The sequence below is a fragment of the Carassius auratus genome, chromosome 40 (assembly GCF_003368295.1).
Source record: "Carassius auratus strain Wakin chromosome 40, ASM336829v1, whole genome shotgun sequence".
Classification (NCBI taxonomy): Eukaryota; Metazoa; Chordata; class Actinopteri; order Cypriniformes; family Cyprinidae; genus Carassius; species Carassius auratus.
In genome coordinates this window covers 14438634-14462186 of record NC_039282.1, presented here as the reverse complement: position 1 = coordinate 14462186, position 23553 = coordinate 14438634, and the positions used below count along the sequence as shown (strand labels likewise).

Below are 23553 nucleotides of genomic sequence, written 5' to 3'. Positions count from 1 at the left end.
AAGTCAGGGTTTATACAGAGATTCTTAAATTGAATTTACTACCTTTTTACCACCTATTTTACTACCATCACAATATTTTTACTACCAACACGGCTTCAAACTTCAGCTGTAGCAGTGTTAAGTGTTAAGTAAAGTGACAAGTAAAGACATGAAATATCTTTCCAAAATGAATTAATAACATATTTAATCACAATTTAATGAGGCAATTATAACTTAATTTCAACACTGGGAGGGAGAGATAGAGAACCAGATAGAGCGAGAAAGAGAAAGTCAGGAGAGGTTCTGTAGGTGTATGTGAGTGTGCATGTGTGTTTGGACAAGTGAGTGAGCTACATTCAAGTAAGAGGGAACTCTACCATAGGACTTGGATTAATCAAGATATCACAACAGGCCTTGGTCCATAGGATTTACTCAATATGTCAAAGAATAACAATTACATAAAAATTAGAATACAGACTGGACCTTTAGAATGAACAGCTACACAATGTGTAATAATATAATATAATATAATATAATATAATACTTATCGTTTTCTTGCAAACGTTGCAAAAAGCTTCTCGACTGTTTCCAACTACTGGTCTAAGCCAGTCTTTAAACCGAGCGTCCTCCAGCCAGAGGTCTGAAAACTTGCACTTGCCCATATTTACTTGGTTGAGAACGTGTAATATCCATGAATATCCATGGGGTGGAAAAACTCCAACTTGCTAAGAGAACAATGAAGATTTTCATAAGAGAAGTGATTTGTATAAAATGCACATGATGATTGCGTCCTGCCTACCTTTTGGTTTTTCAGCCTGATTGTGCACTTGGATTTCCATTTTTGTCATACCAATTAGATTCTCACTGACACATTCAATGGTAGTGTTGACGTTCCTGAAACCAGGAACTTATGCTGCTGATGTTCTCTACTGAAACAGCACTGAAGTATTTAGTGGTACCATGCACTTCAATTTCCATTATTGCCGGTCCTATGAGATTTTTACTGACACAAAAGGTAGCATTGAGGTTCCCAAAACTAGCAATGGAAATGGTGATGATGCTTATAATGTTGTCTGTGGAAAAAAGCACTGTAATATTCACTAGCATCATCCGGTATTAGCCACTATATCTGGGGTAACGGCACACAACTGCTGACACACATGCAACTCAGTTCATCACCCCACATGAAACAACGCCAGCAGTCCAGGATTGCTGGGGCATCTGAAAGGAAGTTACAGTGAATTATCATTTAATGGCAATTATGATTAATAATATTAGCATTGATTATTATGAAGGCTAATTGCTATTAGGGCAGTTTTGTCAACATCAATCTTGTGATGTGCTATGCTGTGTATACTTTGAGGATGACAGTACTTTCAGTCTGGATGTTTCCTTGAAAAGTGACTGTACATGTGAGGTTAGTATTGTGATTTTTAAGCTCAGGATGGAAAGTCAATGTTGAAGTCTCGGCAAAATTATCTTGATCAATCACACTTTCAATTCTCCTTTGAACTCAGTCAGGCTCAATCCCTTCCCATTCAGCATTTGTTGTGGGATTTATGCAGTCCCCTGGAACTTTGCAGGACATCTCTGCTTTATCTCCTTCTGTGAGTGGTGGGACGTTTATTGTTGGCTTCTGGGTTCTTAGTTCTTAAAAATGAGTTCTTAAAAATCTCGAGAATGACCCATAAACTACATAGTACTTGTTCTCTATGAATCAGAGTAATCATATGGTGAAATTGCATTACAGAACATAACACACACCAACATTTGATGCCATTTGAACGCTGGTCAAGATGCATCTCAGACTAATGTAATGAGTCCCTGGAAATTACGTCTGTTGATACCATAACACAACTATGACAATAATAAATAATACACACACATAGTGATGGGTCATTCTTATTTGATATTATTGGTAATGAAAAAAGAATCAACAACTACATCTTTATTTCCAGAATTGTTCAAATGGTCGCTTGCCTAATATTTCAAAAGTTCAGAGTTGATATCACAGCAATTTTTCTTTTAATCCACTTGGTGCTTTTTATTTGATCTGACTGATTTTCTCAAGTTTCAGAAATGACTCATCATGATAATCATTACCATAGAGATATGTGTACTTGACAACTAGACTAATACAGAAACCAATATTGATAGCACTAAAATAATTTTCCCCAAAAATAATACTATCTTTATTCCTAATACATTTGATTCATTTTTGAATAATGAAGTATCATAAGATCATTAGATTGTTATTTTTATTCTAAGCCATCCACTGTTGATTGAGTGTTTTTTAAACATTTAATCAAACAATCTACCTCGATGGACTGAGCAACAACAAACCAACAGAAACATTCCAGAAGAAATTGTTAAAGACAATAAATGTTATATTGAATCCTAAGCCTTTCCGCCGTGCAAGAGCCCTGTTCAGAAGTTGTGAATAACCACAGGCTGGCGTAGCTGATGGCAGATCACCTCGTCTATATATAGAGAGTTGGTCTTGACCTGGATCTCCTCCTCCAGGCTCAACTGGCGCCTTGCTAGAGCATTCAGTTCCATCTCTGACAGTTCAAGAGCCTCGGTCAGTCTAATGGAGAGACATAGAGGGGAAGATGCTTTAATTGGGGACATACTAGCATATGAGACGCATGTTTCCGAATCTCTTCCCCTACCTCTCAATGTTGCTCGCGAGCTCCTTGACCTCTTCCAGCAGTCGGATCTGAGCTGGGTCGTGGCAGAGCTCAACGTTGGGCCTTTGGCTGCGAGTGGACAGTCGAGTCTGAGCAACTTTGAGTGGAGCTTCTTTCTCTGCGATTGCCACTCGTAGAGACTCCAGATTCTTCTCCTGATTTGCTGTCTCTGCTAGCAGCTGTAATTCCAATTAATATTTAGTAATCAATTAAGACTCACTTAAATATTTAATGATGAGATCTTATTTAATATAATATGTAATATAAAATAGTAATAATTAAAACAATTTATTGACAAATCTCAAAATAAATACATGATTTTTATTATTAAAATGTTGCTGTGCCTTAAAGGGATACTCCACCCTAAAATGAAAATTTTGTCATTAATCACTTACCCCCATTTTGTTTACAAACCTGTAAAAGCTTTGTTCATCTTTGGAGCACAATTTAAGATATTTTGGATGAAAACCGGGAGGCTTGTGACTGTCCCATAGACTGCTAAGTAAAATACACTGTCAAGGTCCAGAAAAGTATGAAAGACATCATCAGAATAGCCATCAGTAGTTCAACCGTAATGTTATGAATCGACAAGAATGCTGCTTGAAAGTGAAGAAAGCAAAAATAACGAATTTATTTAGCGATTTCTTTGTCTTATTCACGTACAAAAAGTATTCTTGTTGCTTCTTAACATTACGGTTGAAGTAGTGATGGCAGATGGACTATTCTGACGATGCTTTTCATACTTTTCTAGACCTTGACACTGTTATTTACTTGGCAGTCTATGGGACAGTCACAAGCCTCCAGGTTTTCATCCAAATTTACCTAAATTGTGTTTTAAATTAAGTGTATTATATTAAATTAAGACGAACTTAGCTTTTGCAAGTTAAGAACGACATGGGGGTTAGTGATTAATGACAAAATTGTCATTTTGGGGTGGAGTATCCCTTTAATTAACTGGTAAAACTGACTTGATGCTTTGATTTGAATTGATGCAGTGCTACAAGTGCAACTGACCTCATTGAGCTGGTTCTCCAGCTGTGCTTTGGCTGTTTTGGTCTCCTCTATGCGCAGCTCAAAAGCCCTTCCCGTGGCCTTGTTCTGTCTGTGCATGTCTGCAGCCGTCTGCTCTAGCAGGCTATCCACGAGAGCTCTCAGTGAAAGAGAGTTGTTCTTCTCTTTCTCAGCTTTGCTAATGTTTAAGTTGCAGAGGCTCTCCCATTCCTCAGGAGTCACTGCAGATCTGGAAATGGTATGATGGTATGAAATGGTATGAAAGCAATGATATTTATACACACACACATAAATATATATTCACAGAAGAGAGAAGATTAAAAACCTTCTCTTAACACATAAATAGCATAGACACTTTTCTTACCCAAGACTAGAAAAGTTTGAATTCCCTCCGTTTAAACCGGGTGATGCATTAGTGAGAAGAGAACAGAAATCATCAATGCGCTCGGCCTGAAATTTGTCCTGCAGGTCCTTTTCCAGATAGTATTTCACTGAACGAAGGAGCCTGAAAAGCACAGGGAAAATGTACTAACTAAAATTATAGTGTTCCTGTAGCTCAATTGGTAGAGCATTGCGTTATCAAGCCCAATGTTGGGGGTTCAATTCCCTGGGAACACATGATAAGTAAAAATTGATAGCCTGAATGCACTGTAAGTCGCTTTGGACAAAATTAATTTAATTTAATTTAAAATTAATTTTTGGCCAAATTGATATTATATAACAAGCATTTCATCTTGTTAGAAATAACATTTTTATAATATAAAAAAACAATACATCAATAATACAAGGATTTAGTGCCATATTTTAAGCACTTTTCTCATCATTTTCTGTGTAGCTAAAAAAAAAGAAATTATTATTATTAATTTTTAATCATTTAATGGTTTAATTAATATTCAATTTAAATTAAAAAAATGTAATTTATGCATTCAGCAGGCGCCTTTATCCAAACACATTTTTACCTATCATGTGTTCCCGGGGAATCGAACCCCCAACCTTACGCTTGATAGCACAATGCTCTACCAGTTGAGCTACAGGAACACTATTATTTAATTTTTCTTTTTTTATTACAGGTTTGAAACGTCAATAAAAATCAGACCCCCTTAAGTTAGTCTCTGGGTTCACAAATCAGTCTGGTCACGGTCTCACTGACCTGATCTGCTCATTGATCTGCTCCAGGGTTCGCTGAAGCAGGACCATCACTCCTTCAATCACCTCCTTCTCCTTCAACAGCTCCTCTTCCACCTCATCATGCACCAGGTCAATCGCCACCCGCTTCTGTCTGAGGAATAGACATGGATCAGAAGTTTAAAAGAATGGAAAATCAATTTGGTTTTGTAGTTCAAGTAAAATGCTTGATTTTAGTAATGCCTTGAACTGGCTGTGCTCTACAGTGAGAAGTACCTCTCAGTCAGACATTGCAAAGTCACTTGGAGAGGCTCAGAGCAGCTTTCTAAGGCTCTTTCTACACGGCTCTTGAAAATGACGAGGGTCTCAATCTCCTGTACCATCTCCTCAAACTTCCGGTTCAGTTCCTGCCTCCAGAATTTGATGTCCTGGATTCTCTGCTCTAAAGAGGAAATGATGGAACATAAGTAGGCCAGAACTGTTTTCTGAAAGAACTTCCTCTCCTTGTCATTTCTATCACTTATCTTTAAATGATCAAGTATCACCATGGACACTTCCTGTGTTTCTGCACGTCTAATGCAAGGCCATTAATCTTCTTTGCATCCTGTCACATGTGTTTGGTGTTTTGCTCACCCAGCTTCTTTAGAGCGTCCTGTTGCATGTGTTTGGTAGATCTGTCACTCTCCTCTACGAGTCTCTGACACTCTGCTGTCAGTCTCTGTGAGTGTGATCGTTCTGTCTCCGAGCTCCTGAACTGCATCTGGTTTGCATGTTTCCACTCAGATGGCAGAAACTTATCAGGGGGTCGCATCAGCCGAGACATTTTTTTTTCCTATTGAGAAAATAAATATTTTTATGGTTTAGATTATTGTTTTATGATTACTATATGATAACTAACACCGTAAACTAATATAGCACTTGAATTAAAGCATACTGTCGCCAAAAACAACTATCATAAAATTATAATAACGTTACATAAAAGAGCAAAATAATGACAATTTAGACATACTGTCAGGAATTCTACTGTTTTGCCCATCAACTCGTCTTAAACAATCTATCTTTACTCAGCGTTTTTAAACTAAACAAACATTATATAACTAGCGTTAAAACACTGAAGGTAAATAAAGTGGTTTACCTGTCAGATCTAAACACCTGTGTACTGCAGCTCACTAAAACACGACTGATGACGAGCTGCCGAGCGACAAGTAAACATACTGTTACTGTGGCAACGTAACAGTTTCAACGCTAGAGGGCGGTAGATGACATTTATTTGTCATGATAGAAAACGAGGCTGAGTGGATTGTGTAGTGTACCCCAATGCTATCTATCTATCTATCTATCTAAATATATATATATCTATCTATCTATTTAAATGTTTTATTTACTATTTTTTTTACATCAAATATATGTGACCATGGACCACAAAACCATCTTAAGTGTACATTTTTCGAAATTGAGATTCATACATCACCTGAAACCTGAATAAATATGTTTTCCATTGATGTATGGTTTATTAAGATCGGACAATATTTGGCCGAGATACAGCTATTTCAAAATCTGGAATCTCAAGGTGCAAAAAAAATCGAAATATTGAGAAAATCGTATTTGAAGATGTCCAAATGAATTCTTAGCAAAGCATATTACTAATCAAAAATTCTGTTTTGATATATATACGGTAGGAAATTTACAAAATATCTTCATAGAACATGATCTTTACTCAATATCCTAATGACTTTGGGCATAAAATAAAAATTTATAATTTTGCCCCCTACAATGTTTTTTTAACTATTGCTAAAAATATACCCCTGTGACTTAAGACTGGTTTTGTGGTCCAGGGTCACATATGTGTGTGTGTTTGTTTGTGTGTGTGTGTGTGTGTGTGTATAGACGTAAAAGTTTTTTAGTATATTGCTAGGAGGATAATCAACAAAACCAAATTTAACAAGACTGTTTTCCTTTTTAATTTAAGTAACATTTATTTCATGTCATCAGTATGTATTTGTTAGAAAATAAAAAGCTCTTCCTTTACAGAGAAATTTTGCTTTACAGTCTTTTACCTTCTATGCAGTTTAATTTGATACAAATATATTATATTTATACATTATCATTAGTCTAACATTACAGCAAAAAAACACATTCTTCAGCCAAAAGAGGATATTTTTGCTATATCTGCTTATCCTTAAAATGAAAGTTATATCAAATTGTACTGACCACAAAAATACCCTTAGTCAAACTATAGCATTTCTGCATATCCTTATTCACACTCAATTTCAGTGAGACAAAAATAATATAGTAATACCACTTCAGTATGAGTTATAGACATAAATAGATCCACATAAAGCAAACATGTGCCATAAAAATACTAAATTAAATTGTGCAAATGCAGCCTTATCTTTACAGTGTAACAGTCTGCAATGGAGTGAAAACACAAGGATAACATTAGCAGTAACCATAAAGACAGTAGATGAATAAAACATTTTGTTACAGTTACAAGATAAATACATACTAAATGTTTTGAGGGAATGTGGTAATAGTAAGGCTCTGGTGTGAATTTATTTATTTAATTAATTAATAAATAAATAAAATATATATTTTTAATTTGTAACAACCATTTTTAAAGACTTTTTAGAATAAATTTTAATAATAAGAGTACAAATTTAAATCTGCTTACTTAAAATACCATCTATTTGGGACTGGTCCCATCAACTGGCTGCGATTTAGAATATTTTTTGGATTAAAAAAAGAAAAGAGAAAACACACTGTTGACACTGTATCACATACCAGTGAAACCTTAAATCAATTTTGGATAAAAATTGCACTTGCTTGAATTCGCAGGTATGTTTGGTTTGACATCTGAGCTGTGGCTCGACAGCATCTGAAACAATGTGCACTTTAAACTTGGTCTTAACCGGCTACTGTTTCATCTAGTCTGTTGATATTTTCAGCCACTAAACCCTCTTCAATCGCTGCTCTGGATTCCTGCACCTAAAGTGAAAGAAGGTTAAAAATTATTTTTATAATAAAAAAATTTGCCAATAGTGATTAAAAATTAATTACTTAAATAAACACTGGTTAAATACAGTGGTACCATATATATATAATTGAGTTTATTTATATACAAAATTTAATTAAAATATAACTAACCTTGAAAGGTTGACTAATACCCACAATGCACTGCAAGCTGCTGCTATAATAGCATAGCACACATTCACCCCCAAGAACTGGAATTTCATCTTTGTTCACATAAACCTGTGTAGAAAGAAAATGTATTTCCTAATCAGTTGCTTATTTGACAAAATTATTCCTCAGCCTTTAAAGAAACATGGATAGCAAATGTTGCATACCTGAAAGTGCTCATCACTTAAAGACACCTGGTCATCCTTCACCCAGGTGTACGTGATATAGTCGGAAACACTTTTAAATCCAACCTGTGAAGTGACAAGCACAAGGTCTACGTTAAAAACACTCTGGATAAAATCTACTTCACAACACAGTATTTTAGTATCACTATTGTAACCATACACATTTATATACCGTATTTTTCGGACTATAAGTCGCACTGGACTATAAGTCACATTTATTTAGAACCAAGAGAAAACATTACCGTCTCCAGCCACGAGAGGGCTCTCTGTGTTTTCAGTGTAGACTACAGGAGCACTGAGCAGCATAGAGCGCCCTCTGGCGGCTGGAGACGGTAATGTTTTAATGGTTCATTTCTCTCAGTTCATGTCAAATTAATTTAGAAAAATAAGTCGCACCTGACTATAAGTCACAGGACCAGCCAAACTATGAAAAAAAGTGCGACTTATAGTCCAGAAAATATGGTAGTTAGTTCTGTTTTTTGTGATCTTATCTTTTGGGAACCTCTCTCACCTTATATAAACCGATCCAGTCCCAGGAGCTGGAGGGAAAGGTCTGAAGAAGGCTGTAGGTTATGAGGGCATCAAAGTCAGCACTCCACTCTCCTTCAGCGGACACCTGCACCAACGGCGTCTCATACATCTTTTTCAACTAATTGTGGAGAAGCAAATGATCACACTTATAGTATTTTATAGAACAAGAAGTGGCTATTATTTTAGCCGAAACTCCAGCTCCCCACCTCCAAGCGGAAGATGCTGACGACGGGCTTATGGTCGCTAATGCCGTACTGCATTTTACTCGTGTAATCCACCTGCATCAGTTTTAGAGGGAACTCGTCTTTATGTTCCTCCTGCAGTTGTTTCTTTGGCTCCTCTTCATTGTGATCGTCTTCATTAGCTTCCTCTGTTGGCGAGGACCTGGGTTTCACTCTCCAGAGAATCCTGTCACACCACGCAGGCTTGCGTTTCTTACCACTAGCCAATCACAAAGACAGGAAAACAAGTTTGAATCCATTATTAACATACAGTACATTAAAGTTTCCAGAACTGCACTGCTTTCAACTGGAAGAACATTGGCATGTCTTTCTGTATGGCCATCCTTCATTTTGTGAAAATGAATTAATGTGGCATGATTTTATAACTAAGAAAGTCATGTTTGTGTCCAAGTCCCAAACTCCTCCCACCAAATACACAAAGGAGAGAATGGTTTTATATAGGTTTCTCGCTTTGACACAAAGTTGCTCTAAAACAGCGGTTTACGAACCAGGGATTTTAGGGGGCTGTGAGAGAACAGCAACAAATAAAAAACAATAAGGCATAAGACTTTACAAACAAAAACTTGCAATGTTCCTTGTAATTTGAAGTAATAAAAAAATGATTAACAAATTAAAACTAACTTAATTAAAACTTAAATATTTCTGTAATATTCTAATATAAGGTATAGAAAACTAAATTATTTTCAAGATTTAAATAAATCACTTAAATTTAATACAAACTTAATATTGTATGGATCTTTTTTTTACATTTGTTTTGGGTTTATAATTAAATATATACATATATGATTAAATATATGATAATATATGATTTACACCCTTTTTTTGTCAAAAGAAATTAATACTTTTAATCAGCAGGGATGTGCTGAATTGGTCAAAAATGGCAGTAAAAACTTTTATATTGTTAGAAAAAAATTATATATTAAATAAATTCAGCTTTGATTACAGGAATAAATTACATTAAATAGAAAACAGTTGTAATAATGTACATTGTAATAATATTTAATAAAAATAATTGTTTGTAATGTATTTTTGAGCAAACAAATGCATCCTTGTTGAACAAAGAGACTTGTTAGAAAAAATTAAAAATAAAACTAATCTTATAGACCCCAAACATTTGAATGGTAGTGGCCTTTTTTATTTTAGGAAAGGGGGTCAATTACAAGAGGATCCTCATATTTTGTAGGTCCCTATGTTCAAAAAGCTCTAAAACACAAGTCCTCGAGTGTCTGTGATGCCAGTTCAAAAAGCATTTTCACTAAGCGAGCCGATTCGTCCACATGCTTGATGACCATGTGTGTGTGTGTTGCAAAGATGAACAGCTACTGGAACCACAGAAACACAGATGACATGATTAATACTTAAACTCTTTGCAACACACAACATTAACTACATGTAAACGGACTGGATCTATATGAATGTTACAGGTTTATGTATGGTGCTTCATTTCAGCAGTAGGTTAATGGGTGTTACAGGACGGGATGGGTGGAACACAATGTACTGGTCTGCATTAAAGTATGAATGAGATCCATAAGCTCTAGGGCAAAGAAAAAGGCTTTCCGCAGCCTGACAGAAGTGCTACAATCAGGGAAAGGAATGATGGAAATCTAGATAAGCAGGGTAGGAATATTCAAGTTAAGGAGCACATGGGAATTTTATAGCTTACTTAAAACCGAACCATGTCTTCTGTACCCTGCAGGGGTGAAAAAAAAGCATGTGTGAACATCTGACAGTTCAAAACAGCCCTGGAAGAGGAACTGCGGGAGATTCAGGATTTTATAGTGATTACTGTTGCCTTGACCGCTACTGTTAAGAAATGCACTATAGCTGAAACCAACATGAAATTCTTTTTTTTTTTTCATAATCAAGTGTGTGTGTGTGTGTGTGCGTGTGTATGTGTGTGTGTGTGTGTGTGTGTGAAACAAAATATTCGAAAGAGGACAAAACGAAGAACAGTACTTGATTTTATCCCTCAGGAACTGACTGATTATTAAAAAAGGGAAAAAATGAACTTCCAAAAGCATTAGATTATAATGAAAGATTTTCCTTTGGAATAATGAACAACAATTAAATAATTGACAGTAAGACTAGTAATGTGCATTAAGAAATGGTGATTTCATGAATGAATTTCGTGACTTTCAAACCAATGACTTTCAAAAGTACTGAGAATGGAAGTAAAATATACAGTAGGCTTGCCGCGATGGAACCGGTGTTGCGGTCTGTCACCTGCCCACCGCGGGACTGACACCCACCATCGTTTTGATTATTTAAAGTAAAAAAAATATTTTATTTCAGTAAAAGAACAGACACTAGAATTAAAAACTGAACATGGCTGTTTAATACAACAGACGCATCACAGATCAGATTTCATTTCTCCAGTGAGGATAGTGACTCCAGCGGAAGACGATAGCGGATGATTTAGTTTCAAAACAAAATGCAAAAACGCCTGTTTGGAAATATTTTGGATTTTGAAAAGCCTGTTGACTTTTGCTGTTTATCTAAGTTGATTGTGGAAGTTTTTTTTTTTTTTAAACATTTGTTTCTTATGTAATTGGTTCCACATTGTTTTTTCATTTATTTTATTTGACATCAAGGTGTATAGCGTGCCTCCAAGCTTTCTTACTAGATTTGCTAATAAACGCTCTACGTAAATATGTGCCTGGCACTAAGCTGTTTAAAAGCGATGGAAAGCGAGTAAAAGAGGGACAATTAAAACTGACCCAAAAAAACATTTGCTTTAGCTTTACGCCGAATTGCCGCTATTTGAAAGTGAAAGTAAAATGTGCACGCTGCTTTTACACACTATTTGAAGCGATGAAAAGAGGGAACGCCCCCACCTCCACGGTGATACCGGTATAACCGGTGTTGTCACACATCGATTAACCGGTGGGAAATTTTCCCCACCGCCACAACCCTAATATACGGCAGGATAGATGTAGTATAATTTATAGTACCTTGAGTCATAGTTATCAGAGTGCAAATCAAATTTATAGCTGGGCTGAAAGTCTAGAGGTCCCTCTTCAAACTTCTGCAAAGTAGCTTCCTTCTGCTTCATCATGGTGAGCTGGTGAGATATTAAGACATGTACAGATGCAAACTATCATTACTGCATAAAATGTAGTTACTAATTCTGGAACGGCAGATAAATGATTCCTATGTTAGTACATTTTTCATTGATATATATAGACATTGTTACTACATCTATTGATCAGTACCTGATCTTTGGGCCAAAGAAGATTGAAACGCTGGCTGGTGATGCAGCTCCTTACAAAGTGCATCCCATGGTCCTCAATACGAAAATTCAAATCCCCAAACCAGAACACCACCCTAGAATGTGTATGCAGAAAAGAGCAATGTAGATAAATGCTAAGGAATACTGACCAAAAATCATAAACTGACTTTTATGTGGTTATTATTCATGACTGGGACTAACTTGTGATCCAAAATGTGGGGTGTGTTTTTGGTGTCAAAGGTCTGAGCATCTAAAATATACTCAAACTCATCCACCCGCTGAGAGGCGTAGTTCATGTGGGCAGTCAGGTGGCAGTTCAGGAAGCAGAGCATGTGACCGTAGAAAGACAGACGGATGGACACGCCTCCTTTATTACCCTTTAATTTGAAGAAAATAGAAATTCATTTTTGTTTCAATTTTCATTAGGTTTATCAAAAGTTCCTCTCAAAACTATAACTTCCTTTGTCTTACCCAGTAGCCGTAGAGTCCCGTGCGGGTGTAAGTGACCTGAATGTCTCTGATAAATGGGACATGTTCCAGCTTGGAAAAGAAAAGCAAGAGTAGACCCTGCATCCGTATGGAGGACACCTGAATGGGGCACAATAAATACATTTATATCATTCAATTAAATATATATATATACAGTTCATGGTAAGACTTTATTTTCAGGACCAATTCTCACTATTACCTTGTTGCTTATTAGCATGCATATTACCAGCATATTGGCTGTTTGTTAGTATTTATAAAGCACATATTAATGCCTTATTCTGTCAATATTTTAGATCTCCTAATCATATCCCATACCTAAACTTAACAACCAACTATTTAAAGTACATTAAGGAAAATGTAATGAAATATATAAATAACGTTTATATATTATAAATTATGTTATATCACAATGTATATTAATTACATATAATTATTAAATTGAATACATTTAAATTATTTAAATGCTTTATTTAATATTATTTAAACCTAAATATATAATTATACACAAATATAAATTTATCAAATAATTGTAATTACAAATGATGTATTATTATAACTGTAATTACATAAGTATATATATATATATATATATATATATATTTACATAGCATTATTAACATAGTATAACAATTTAAATATATATTATAAATACATAGCAAAAAAAAGAAAAACTGTAAACTTCATCATTAAATAAATAAATAAATACAATTTCCCATGCATATCTACCAGTCAGAGCTTCTCTATACGCTAAGAAATCAGTCAGTCCACCAGATCATTGGTATAATCCACTGTTTCATAGTGAATCACATAATTAGTATGATAACGAACAAAAGAATCTTCTTATAAGTCTACAATCAGCACCTTGATATATCCCAAAGGGGCCAATGTGTTCATGAAGATGTGACTCCAGGAGTCCTCGAAGGCCAAATCTGTGACAAACTTGAGAGGTGCAGCCTTCACCTCCTGCAGCCTGAACAGATGTTAGGACACTCAGACCACATGCTTCTGAGGTGAGATAGCCATCATTATTATTTCCTTTACCGTGTGTCTCTTGATTCAAACACTGAAACTCACCCGATCACATAGAGGTCGGGTTTCTTCAGTGAGTCGAGCTGAAGCAGAGAGTTCACATCCTCAGGAGGCTCAGCTGTGGCTACATTCCACGTGACGACGTACAGCCTGCGGGTAAAAGAAAGATTCAGTTCAATCAAATAACAGTTCTACTTGTCCTTACATAACTCCTCAGATTAACAATAACCCCATTTCAACTAATCACCCAAGAAATCCAAACCATACCACACTGCAGCTTACCACCTTAAACAGCTCAATCCATTTTTAAGAATTACAGGCTAACATTGAAAGTTTAAAATGTCTCATTCCCTGAAGACCATTAACTCAGATACAATGACACTTCATTCATTTCTCTGGAAAAACTGATAAAAAGGTGCTCAGTTGCCACAAAACCAAGCTAGACACTTGCAGTCAGGTTTCGATCGGCCAGACACGACAACAAGGGAAGCGAAAGACAAAACATGAACCGGTCTTTCTTAGGTCTGCCTCCAGACGAGAAAAGCTTCACCTAATGTTTTAGCCACCTGGGTTTGGAGTTTATTGTGGGGGTCCAGATCATCCATGCAGGTCATGAACACAGCCAGACGCTGTCGCACATACAGACGGCTGCTGGTGGACTCTGTGAGTGTTATAGTGTGTCTTGATAGATAGATAGTTCCAGGGAAGCAATGTCAGTTGTTACAATAAAAATACAATAAAGTATGTGATATAGGCTGCAGGGGGACTAAAAGGAGGGTGTAGTGGAGGCAGACTTTTAGATTTAAAGATTAAAACCCTAATCTGGTTTAACAAAAGCCTATGTGGCCCACCCAACACATTCAATCTAAACTACAATAGTGACCCTCAATATGCCATTTACACAAAACACTGGATAAACTATTTTTCTGACATCAATTCTTATTCTGATCTTTTCATGCCATTATTAATTTGTTTATCATACGGTATTTATAAATATATAAATATGTGTGTGTAATCATATTTATATTATAATATATATAAAACTATATATATATATATATATATATATATATATATATATATATAGACACATGCATATACATATATACACACATATACATATGGTATACAAACATACACACAAAATCTTTAAAAAAATAAATTCTATAATATAGTGTGTGATGAATAAAAATTCTTGCATCCTGTTAAATCTTAAATAGATATTTTATGTATACTATTTACTATATAGTTAGGAAACTGGGGGGCAAAATATGGAGCCGTAAAAACAGTTTGTTTCTCCATACACAACCGAATCCCCCCACATGAACCTGTTTTAAAACCAAAGTGTGTTTAGAAAGCTGATCCCAATGTGCTTATCCCTGCTTCATGCCTTGACCATTCAGCAAACAAGAGACTAAACTCTTCACCTTATAGAATTCTGGATGTTGAAACAGAAAAGGCGCTTTAGGTCTTTAATCGACAGCCTTGTGACAAACGTACAACACGTGTTCAAGTTCCATGAGAAGAAAATCTGAATGGATAATTGTACAGAAATAGCAATAGCTGCACATTGACAGAATACGTTCAAATCTTAGTTGTGTGACTCAGTGATTAAAAAGAGATTATGGAAATCCATCCGATGATGGTTGTAGGTTTAAACCCCAAATGATCACTATTGTAGACTAACAATAGTAAAATATCAATAACTTACAATAAGAAAGCATAAGCTAAATGAAGAATAAGATGAGATATATACCAAAAAGTGTCCATCTTGCTGTCTTTCTGCTCCAGACTGACAGAATTCAAAGCCTGTGACAGATCTAACTCCATCCTCTCCAAGCTGTCAAACACAAGAGAACATGTTTTTCTCATAAACCTGCTCTGCATCTCATGTGCATCAAAATGCTACTAATATTCTCTTTCAAAGCACAGAATCGATGCTGTTAATGCAACACGTGTAAGACATGTCATAATATTATCACAATTATACGATCAATTCACTGGCTCGTATATTTTGCTGTGGTTCTAAAATCTTAAATATAGATTATGACGATGCCATAGTGTCAAAAGTTGCATGAATACTCTTAGTTCAGATTAAAGCAACACTTCTCATATCACTGTACATGCAGAAATAGCAAAAATGATGTAACGTAACATATATAATTGAGAAATCTAGGATGAATGTGTTTAAAACAGTTTTTAGACTACCTGCTAAACCTCGATGTCTTCGCTTCCGCAGTCTCAAAGTCTCTGTGGTGTAAAACGATTAGTGGAGGCAAAAATATCCTGTAACATCATCACGAACTGTGCACTGTATTTACATGAGAGAGGGGCTGTGTGTGAATCTACACGCAAACTTAACCGAACAGTTCATGGCTGCTGGAAAGTCAAAATAAAAGTCCTTAAAACGGCGCTACTCAAGGCAGCTACTACAGGTTTTAATTAGTTCAATTTAAACTTTATCATATATATATAAAAAATGTTTTGTACTGTGCCTTTAACCGTTCAACTTTTTAGATTATGCGTTTAGCATGATCTTATTAAAAATGCATACTTGCAACAACAACAACAACAATGTTCTCCACAGAAAATGACACAACTGGGATTTAGTTACATACATTGAATAATAAACATGCTTCATGATTTTTTTATTTAATAATAATAATTATTATTATTATTATTATTATTATTATTATCATTATCATTTATTTATTTGTTTGTTGTTGATGTCATTTAATTTAGTTACAAATAATTTTTTCATAAAAAAATTTATTTTGTCCATTTTGCAGCTGTTGTTAAAGGCAACAAAAAGGGTTGTAGTCATTTCAGCATTTGTAGCCTAGTTAAAAAGTATATACATTTGTCTCTTTAAAAAAAAAAAAAGTCAGATTGTTTCACAATAAGTCTCTTAATCAACTGGGATTTTGTCGAGCCCTTTGAAGCTGCACTGAAACTACAGTTTGGACCTTCAACCTGTTGGCCATCACTGAAGTCCATTTTATGGAGACAAATCCTGGAATGTTTTTCTCAAAAACCTTCATTTCTTTGAGCCTAAAGAAAGACATAAACATATTGGATGACATGGGGATGAGGAAATTATCAGGACATTTTTAATCTGGAACTGAAAAAATCCTTTAATCATATCCAGCAAATAACGCTTTGATCACAAGTGGGTGGTTCCTTCCCAACATCCCCTTCCTCATACATCACCCCTGCAGATGTCTGACATGATCCACATTTTCGACCTGGGAAGTTCCCCATGGTCTCATTTTAATATGATTCACACTCATTCAGCATGTTTGCACATATTTACAGTTCCGTTATAGCTCTCACTCAAGTCTAAGATGTAGGATGCCATCATTTTGAAAAATGTATTGCATTGCATCATAGACATCATGTCATTTACATCCACAATTTTTAGAGACATAATGCATAATTTACAGTATCATAATGTATTCTTAGCTTTTTATCATATAGATAATAATACATATAGACCTCAAGGCTGGATGTGAGGGTTTACTTTTTCCACTGAAGTATATGATCTAAGCTCAATTTGACTGATGCCCATCATCTTGTTGACAACAAAGGAGTTCAATGTATCTCCTGTATTAACATAGAACCTGCAGATTTTGGCCTCAGGTCATGATCTACTTGAATTCCGTCTATCATCCTCTGATACAACAATGTTTTTTTTTTTCTTTAGTCAGTATTTTTTGTTGTACATGACATGTTTGCTTCTTTGTAAAACAGATGAGCAAATAGAATTTGAATCTTTGTGGTTTACACTGAAAAAACTTAAATTAATATATGATTTTATGATTTGTTATTAATATAATGTAAATCAACCTGATTATAATTGCTTACACCAATATATATATATATATATATATATATATATATATATATATATATATATATATATATATATGTATTTATGTGTGTGTATATATATTAAAAAAATCTGAAACAATATGGATAACACTTTCAGTTCAGTTCGCTTAAAGCAAATGTATATAGATAGTATTTTTGCAACTTTCATGGAATGTCATACCCGCTCACCAAACTTACTGTACATACTCCCAGATCAGACATTTGTTGTGGTGTGATACAGAAGTCATTCACTTATTTTAAAACTGATATTTCAAGTACAAAAAAAAAAGGAAAAAAAAAATAGCTTAAACCATTCCGGTCAAAATGTTTGACTGGAATTGAAGTTACATTCACATTCCCACTGTTCGCTCAAAATTTGTATACTTTTGTGCAGCTGGCAGAAAAGAATGAAAGATTGTATAATGCCCATAGTGCTCATTTTTTACATACCTGCCTGATCACCTATAATTGTGACAACATTACATTTTTTAAGCATTATGTCTCAAGAGCTTTTGAGCAGTGGTTTTATTTACAAACCTTCTGTAAAATCGGTGTTATTAGAAAACGAGACACTTGTCTGTTTAATAATGTGTACTTTACACAGGTGTGGAGTAGCAAAGTCACATTTTAAGAATTCTTTCACTGTATGTGTTATATGGGGGACAGCTGCCATTAACAGGACATGCCTACACTTGCAGCCCTGAAGATATTTTTTCCCTTGCACCCTTGGACCTAATCATACATTTAATGCTATTTTCTTTTCTTAATACACGTTAATGCATAAATAAATATAAAGACAAACAGACTATGGGGAAAAAAATAACTGAATATTAACAGTCTTTCATGTACAGTGTCTTTTCTTTGTGCCTTTTAACTGGGTTCAGGTTGCACCACAGGAAAACCAACAGATTGACTATGTTTTTCATGCGATGACGCTTCAAAACTGCAAAAAAAAGCCCCTAACAGCTGTGCAAAACATGCAGAGCATTTCTGATTAAACAAGTCAAGTCAAGTCACGTCAAGTCATCTTTATTTGTATAGCGCTTTATATACTACTTGTTGTGGCAAAGCAGCTTTTGACCTTTTGACCAATTGACCTTGAGTTTTTGACAGGAATAAAAAAGGGGCTGTGAGGATGTTCAATGGATTGTAAATGTGTTGTTTAATAACATACCGATGGTTCAGCTGACAAAACATCTTTCCCCAAATTTTTTTTTTGAAAGTCGTGAGAATTACATGTACTTGGACAATTAGAGAGTGTGTGCAAAAATAAAGTAAAACCTAATATTGTTAAATATTAGTACAATTTGAAATACAGTAACTGTTTATTTTAATATATTTTAAGATTTATGGCAAAGCTGAATAAAATAATGAATGCCTTTACAAACGTTTTAACAGTAATACTTTTTAGTGTAATTCATTTTGATAAGTCATCAGCAATGATATTTATTGGTAATTGTGTAGTGAAAGATATGTTGACAAGACCTGTTTTGGTTGTCTGTGTGTTCTATAAACCCTATAGCTGCTAAATTTCCTCTATGTCTTAATGTCTGTACAGGTTTAGAAGTCATATGCCAGGTCTTAGTCAAAACTGAATGGCTATGATTCATAATCCAGAAGTCTGGAAATATTAATAGTCGCCTTGAAATTAAGCCAAGAGAGTTTGCATCAAGGCTTGCCACCATATAGGCCTAAAAATAGATTTCTTGTGTTTTTCTTCTTAAATCATGAGCAAGTCTCAGAGGTATGTTGTTCAATTAGGGCTTCTAAAACTCTAAAATCACACAAGACAAATCAAAACAAGAAGTACTAACAAGAATTCATGACCTTTCATTACTCATGTCCTTTACCAAAATGAGTCAACAAATCGCTTGCAGCCAAAAGTAGCACCGCAGCAGTGATTTCATTGCTAACTCAGGTGTCCTAAAAGCAGTTTTTAACCGCATTCTGCTGGGTGTGTGGTTAGAGGAAGTGGCACACTGGCCAAGGTACTTTTTACATGAATCACAAACAATTTTTGACAGGACAGAGCACTATAAAGATCCCAGTCAGACCGAGCAGAACATCATCCGGTCAACATGGAGCTCACAGCTGTGGTATTGCTGGTGATTGCTGCACACACTTTAGCAAAACCTATTGAAACAGAAGAGAAAGACGACTTGTTATTAGCAGAGGTATGAAGAGCATTTTTTTTTCTTGATAAAAGATAACTGTTTTTTAATGTTCATGTTTTAATGTTTCATTTGTATCTTGTAGAAATATCTCCGAAGGTACTATGGCATGGCAGCTGGTTTTCAGGGAAAAGGAAAAGCATCCGATCTCATGCACCAGAAGATTCGAGAGATGCAAGCGTTCTTTAAGTTGGAAGTGACAGGAAAGCTGGACGACAACACCTTGGAGGTCATGGAAATGGCTCGCTGTGGAGTTCCAGATGTGGCTGAATATAATCACTTTCCTCGAGACCTCAAATGGAAAAACTCCAATGTGACCTTCAGGTTTGTGTTTGTACATTAAAGAACCGAATACGGTAAAAAGCGGCAGTTTCGATTTCAAAACACGTCTTTTATTCACAGGATTCTGAACTATACTCCTGACCTGAAGAAGGCGGATGTGGACAGAGCTGTTCGAAATGCTTTTAATGTCTGGAGCAGGGTGACTCCACTCAGGTTTAGGAAACTGTATGAGGGAAACGCTGATATCATGATCAGCTTTGGAGCAAAAGGTATTAGCATTCAGATCTTTTTATTGAAGTGGGGAATAAATTGCAGGATGTTTATTTCTGGTTGTCTTTCTGTTAATCACCATCCTTTTTTTGTATGCAAATAACAGAACATGGAGACCACAACCCATTTGATGGACCCGAGGGACTTCTTGCTCATGCTTATCCACCTGGAAATGGCATTGGTGGTGATACACACTTTGATGAGGATGAAACATGGACCAAAGACTTTCACTGTACAAATGTTTTTTCAATTTTGTTATATTTTTTTAAAAGAAGTCTCTTTTGCTCACCAAGACTGAATTTATTAGATCAGAAATACAGTAAAAACATCAATATAGTTAAGTATCATTGCAATTTAAAATAGCTGTTTCCTGTGATGCAAAGCTGAATTTTCAGCATCATTACTCCAGTCTTTAGTGTTACATGATCCTTCAGAAATCATTCTAATATGCTGATTTGGTGCTGAGGTTAGAAAGGCATTTATTTGAAAATCTTTTGTTAAATTATAAATGTATTTACTCTCATTTTTGATCAATGTAATTTAACCTTGCTGACTATAAGTTTAAAAAATAGTAATGTTAACTATGTTTTTTGCAGCATTCAATCTGTTCTTGGTTGCGGCCCATGAGTTCGGTCATGCTCTCGGTATGGCCCATTCCTCTGATCCAGGGTCGCTGATGTACCCAGTGTACTCCTATGGCAAGGGTTACCCTCTTTCTGAGGATGACATCAAGGGAATCCAGTCTCTCTATGGTGAGTAACAAAAAATTTTGATCGGAAGGTCATTCCAGAAAGCTTCATAGTCCTGATTCAGCCTTTGCTTTCGGGTTAATTGCAGGTGACAACCCAGACCACGGAAGAGTCAAGCCTAAACCAGACGCTCCAACTAAGTGTGACCCTGAACTGAGTTTTGATGCCATCACTGAACTCCGTGGAGAGACAATCATTTTCAAAGACAGGTGCAAAAATAGTTCACTGTTCATTGATGTGATAGAAATTGCCTTGACTCCACTACCACATACTGTATTTTAACTGTTGTATAATGTGTTATATCCTATAAATGGTTCCTTTTTTTGTTTTTGTTGGCAGGTTTTACTGGCGACTACATCCACAAATGCCTGAGCCTGAACAAACTCTCATTAAAAGCACCTGGCCTGAATTACCAAACCAAGTAGATGCTGCCTACGAGAACCCGGAGAAAGATATTGTCATCATATTCAGTGGTTAGTTTTGAAATGTAAATCAAATCGTTAGTCATGCTATTTTATCTTTGTTTTGCAAAGATAAAATATGTTTTATTCACACACACACACACACACAGTATATATATATATATATATATATATATATATATATATATATATATATATATATATATATATATATATATTGTTTTATACTGATATAGTACTTATTCATGTGTTAAATTTGCTTTTTTCATATTTTCTGTTTTCAATTTAATTTTAGCTAGAGTTAGTATTAAGTGTTTTTGTCATATGTTATTTTTAATGTATTTTGTTTATTCAGTTTTTTTGTACTTACTGTAAAATGAGAAGTGTTGCCTTAGAAATATTCAATTTTATTTATAAAGTTCATTTTATATCAAGTAATGACATTTTCTATGGCTTTAGTTTTAGTTAATGATAAAACCCTGACTTCAACTTAAAAAGAAAATTCAGTTAGCTGCCAAGATAACATTTCTCATTTTCATTAAGTCTAAAGTTAAATTACTAAAACAACCAAACATAAATAAACTAAAATGTAAAGAATCTAACTTAATAAAAACTATATACAGATGTTAATGGCAAAAACAATACAATTAATGAAACTTTAACTAAAATTTTAATGAGAACAAAATATAAGTATGGCTAATTTAAAATAATGCTTATTTAAAATATTAATAAATACTGTACATTTTATTTTTGTTTTAAATCTGCTATTTATATTTATTTTATCTCATCTTTATCTCACTAAACTAAATATTTTAGTTTTACTTAAAAATAACAGATAAAACACCTACAGGTACAATATTTTTATAACCGTAAAAAAATATTACAGGGATCCGAATGTGGGCTCTCAATGGCTACAATCTGGTTGACGGCTATCCAAAATACATCCACAAGCTGGGCCTCCCGAAGACCGTCCGCAAAATAGATGCAGCAGTTAACATCCGAGACACGGGCAAGACTCTACTTTTCACAGATGAAGAGTACTGGAGGTATGTTATAATCTTGTAGGGAAATAAAACTCTAAAACATCTAAATATTGAATTGCATTTTGAGTATTTTGCACCTATAAACAAATACAACACTCAATAAAATGCCAGAAGCTAATGTGAGCTGCATCTCACCTCCAGTTATGATGAGGAGAAAGGCACCATGGACAGTGGATACCCACGATCCATTGAGAAAGACTTTCCAGGAATAGGAGACGAAGTCGATGCTGTTTCATATCATTATGGTATGTGTAAATGAATAACATTGCATAACTTTATTCTTGTGTCAGTTATTGTATTTGAACTGATTTAACAAAGCAAGAATGCTTGAATTAAAATAACTGTTGTTTCTATTTTTTAACAGGATATTTGAGCTTCTATCATGACCAAACACAGTTTGAATACAGTTACAGCTCTCGGAAAGTCATGCGCATCTTGAGGACCAACTCCATACTCAACTGCTGAGCGCTTCTGATGTGGCCAGAAACTGTCAGTTATTATCAACTGCTGTGAAAAATAGCATTCATTTATAGTTGAGTTTTGAACTACTGAGCCGGTTAATCAGTAGAAATTCTCCATTCTTTTAAAAGTATTTATAGATCATGATTCAGGAATCATGTTTGGGATATTTTGGTAATATTAACTTCTGGATGATTATGATTACGTATATGCATCCAGTGGGAATCGAAGAAAGTGTGTTACTGTGTTATGACCTCTTTAATACCACTGTCTAATAAATAAATAAATAAATAGAAAAGTTCTTGTGAATTATTTTGGGTGAGTTTTTAGTGTGAATTAATTAATAAATACGGTGAATAAATGATAAGTAAAAGATGTTAAAATGAATGCATCGAGGAATTTAATATAAAATAGAGTATGCAACTAAATAAAAAGCCTGTACTTACAATCAGCAAAATAATAAAAACCATGTAAAGTGTGCATAATGACAATTCATCATCAGTGTAAAAAAACATGAATTAAGAATGAAGATGTCTCTGCCATGACTAATAAACACATGAAAACCTTAAGTTCCTTCTTGGTTCTGGGTCAAACTATGGA

General features: G+C 34.9%; 3 protein-coding genes across 3 annotated transcripts; 1 reads left to right on the top strand and 2 right to left on the bottom strand.

Annotated features, from left to right (window-relative positions):
- Positions 1-2382: 2382 nt before the first annotated feature.
- Positions 2383-6004, bottom strand: LOC113059026 (tektin-1-like). Its single transcript, XM_026227265.1, has 8 exons — positions 5941-6004; positions 5439-5637; positions 5082-5247; positions 4831-4959; positions 4045-4185; positions 3684-3909; positions 2652-2848; positions 2383-2566 (listed from the first exon to the last, which is right to left on the bottom strand). Exons 2-8 carry the CDS (start codon positions 5626-5628, stop codon positions 2407-2409), a joined length of 1209 nt encoding a protein of 402 aa, XP_026083050.1. The 5' UTR covers positions 5629-5637; positions 5941-6004; the 3' UTR covers positions 2383-2406.
- Positions 6005-6763: 759 nt separating this feature from the next.
- Positions 6764-16025, bottom strand: LOC113058663 (inositol polyphosphate 5-phosphatase K-like). Its single transcript, XM_026226779.1, has 13 exons — positions 15896-16025; positions 15444-15527; positions 13733-13837; positions 13520-13628; positions 12641-12757; positions 12371-12546; positions 12153-12264; positions 11892-12001; positions 8905-9139; positions 8679-8816; positions 8150-8233; positions 7950-8054; positions 6764-7790 (listed from the first exon to the last, which is right to left on the bottom strand). Exons 2-13 carry the CDS (start codon positions 15515-15517, stop codon positions 7710-7712), a joined length of 1446 nt encoding a protein of 481 aa, XP_026082564.1. The 5' UTR covers positions 15518-15527; positions 15896-16025; the 3' UTR covers positions 6764-7709.
- Positions 16026-19635: 3610 nt separating this feature from the next.
- Positions 19636-23553, top strand: LOC113059025 (collagenase 3-like). The gene is made up of 10 exons (XM_026227264.1): positions 19636-19731; positions 19814-20052; positions 20131-20279; positions 20387-20512; positions 20877-21032; positions 21118-21238; positions 21369-21502; positions 22338-22497; positions 22636-22739; positions 22859-23553. Exons 1-10 carry the CDS (start codon positions 19636-19638, stop codon positions 22957-22959), a joined length of 1386 nt encoding a protein of 461 aa, XP_026083049.1. The 3' UTR covers positions 22960-23553.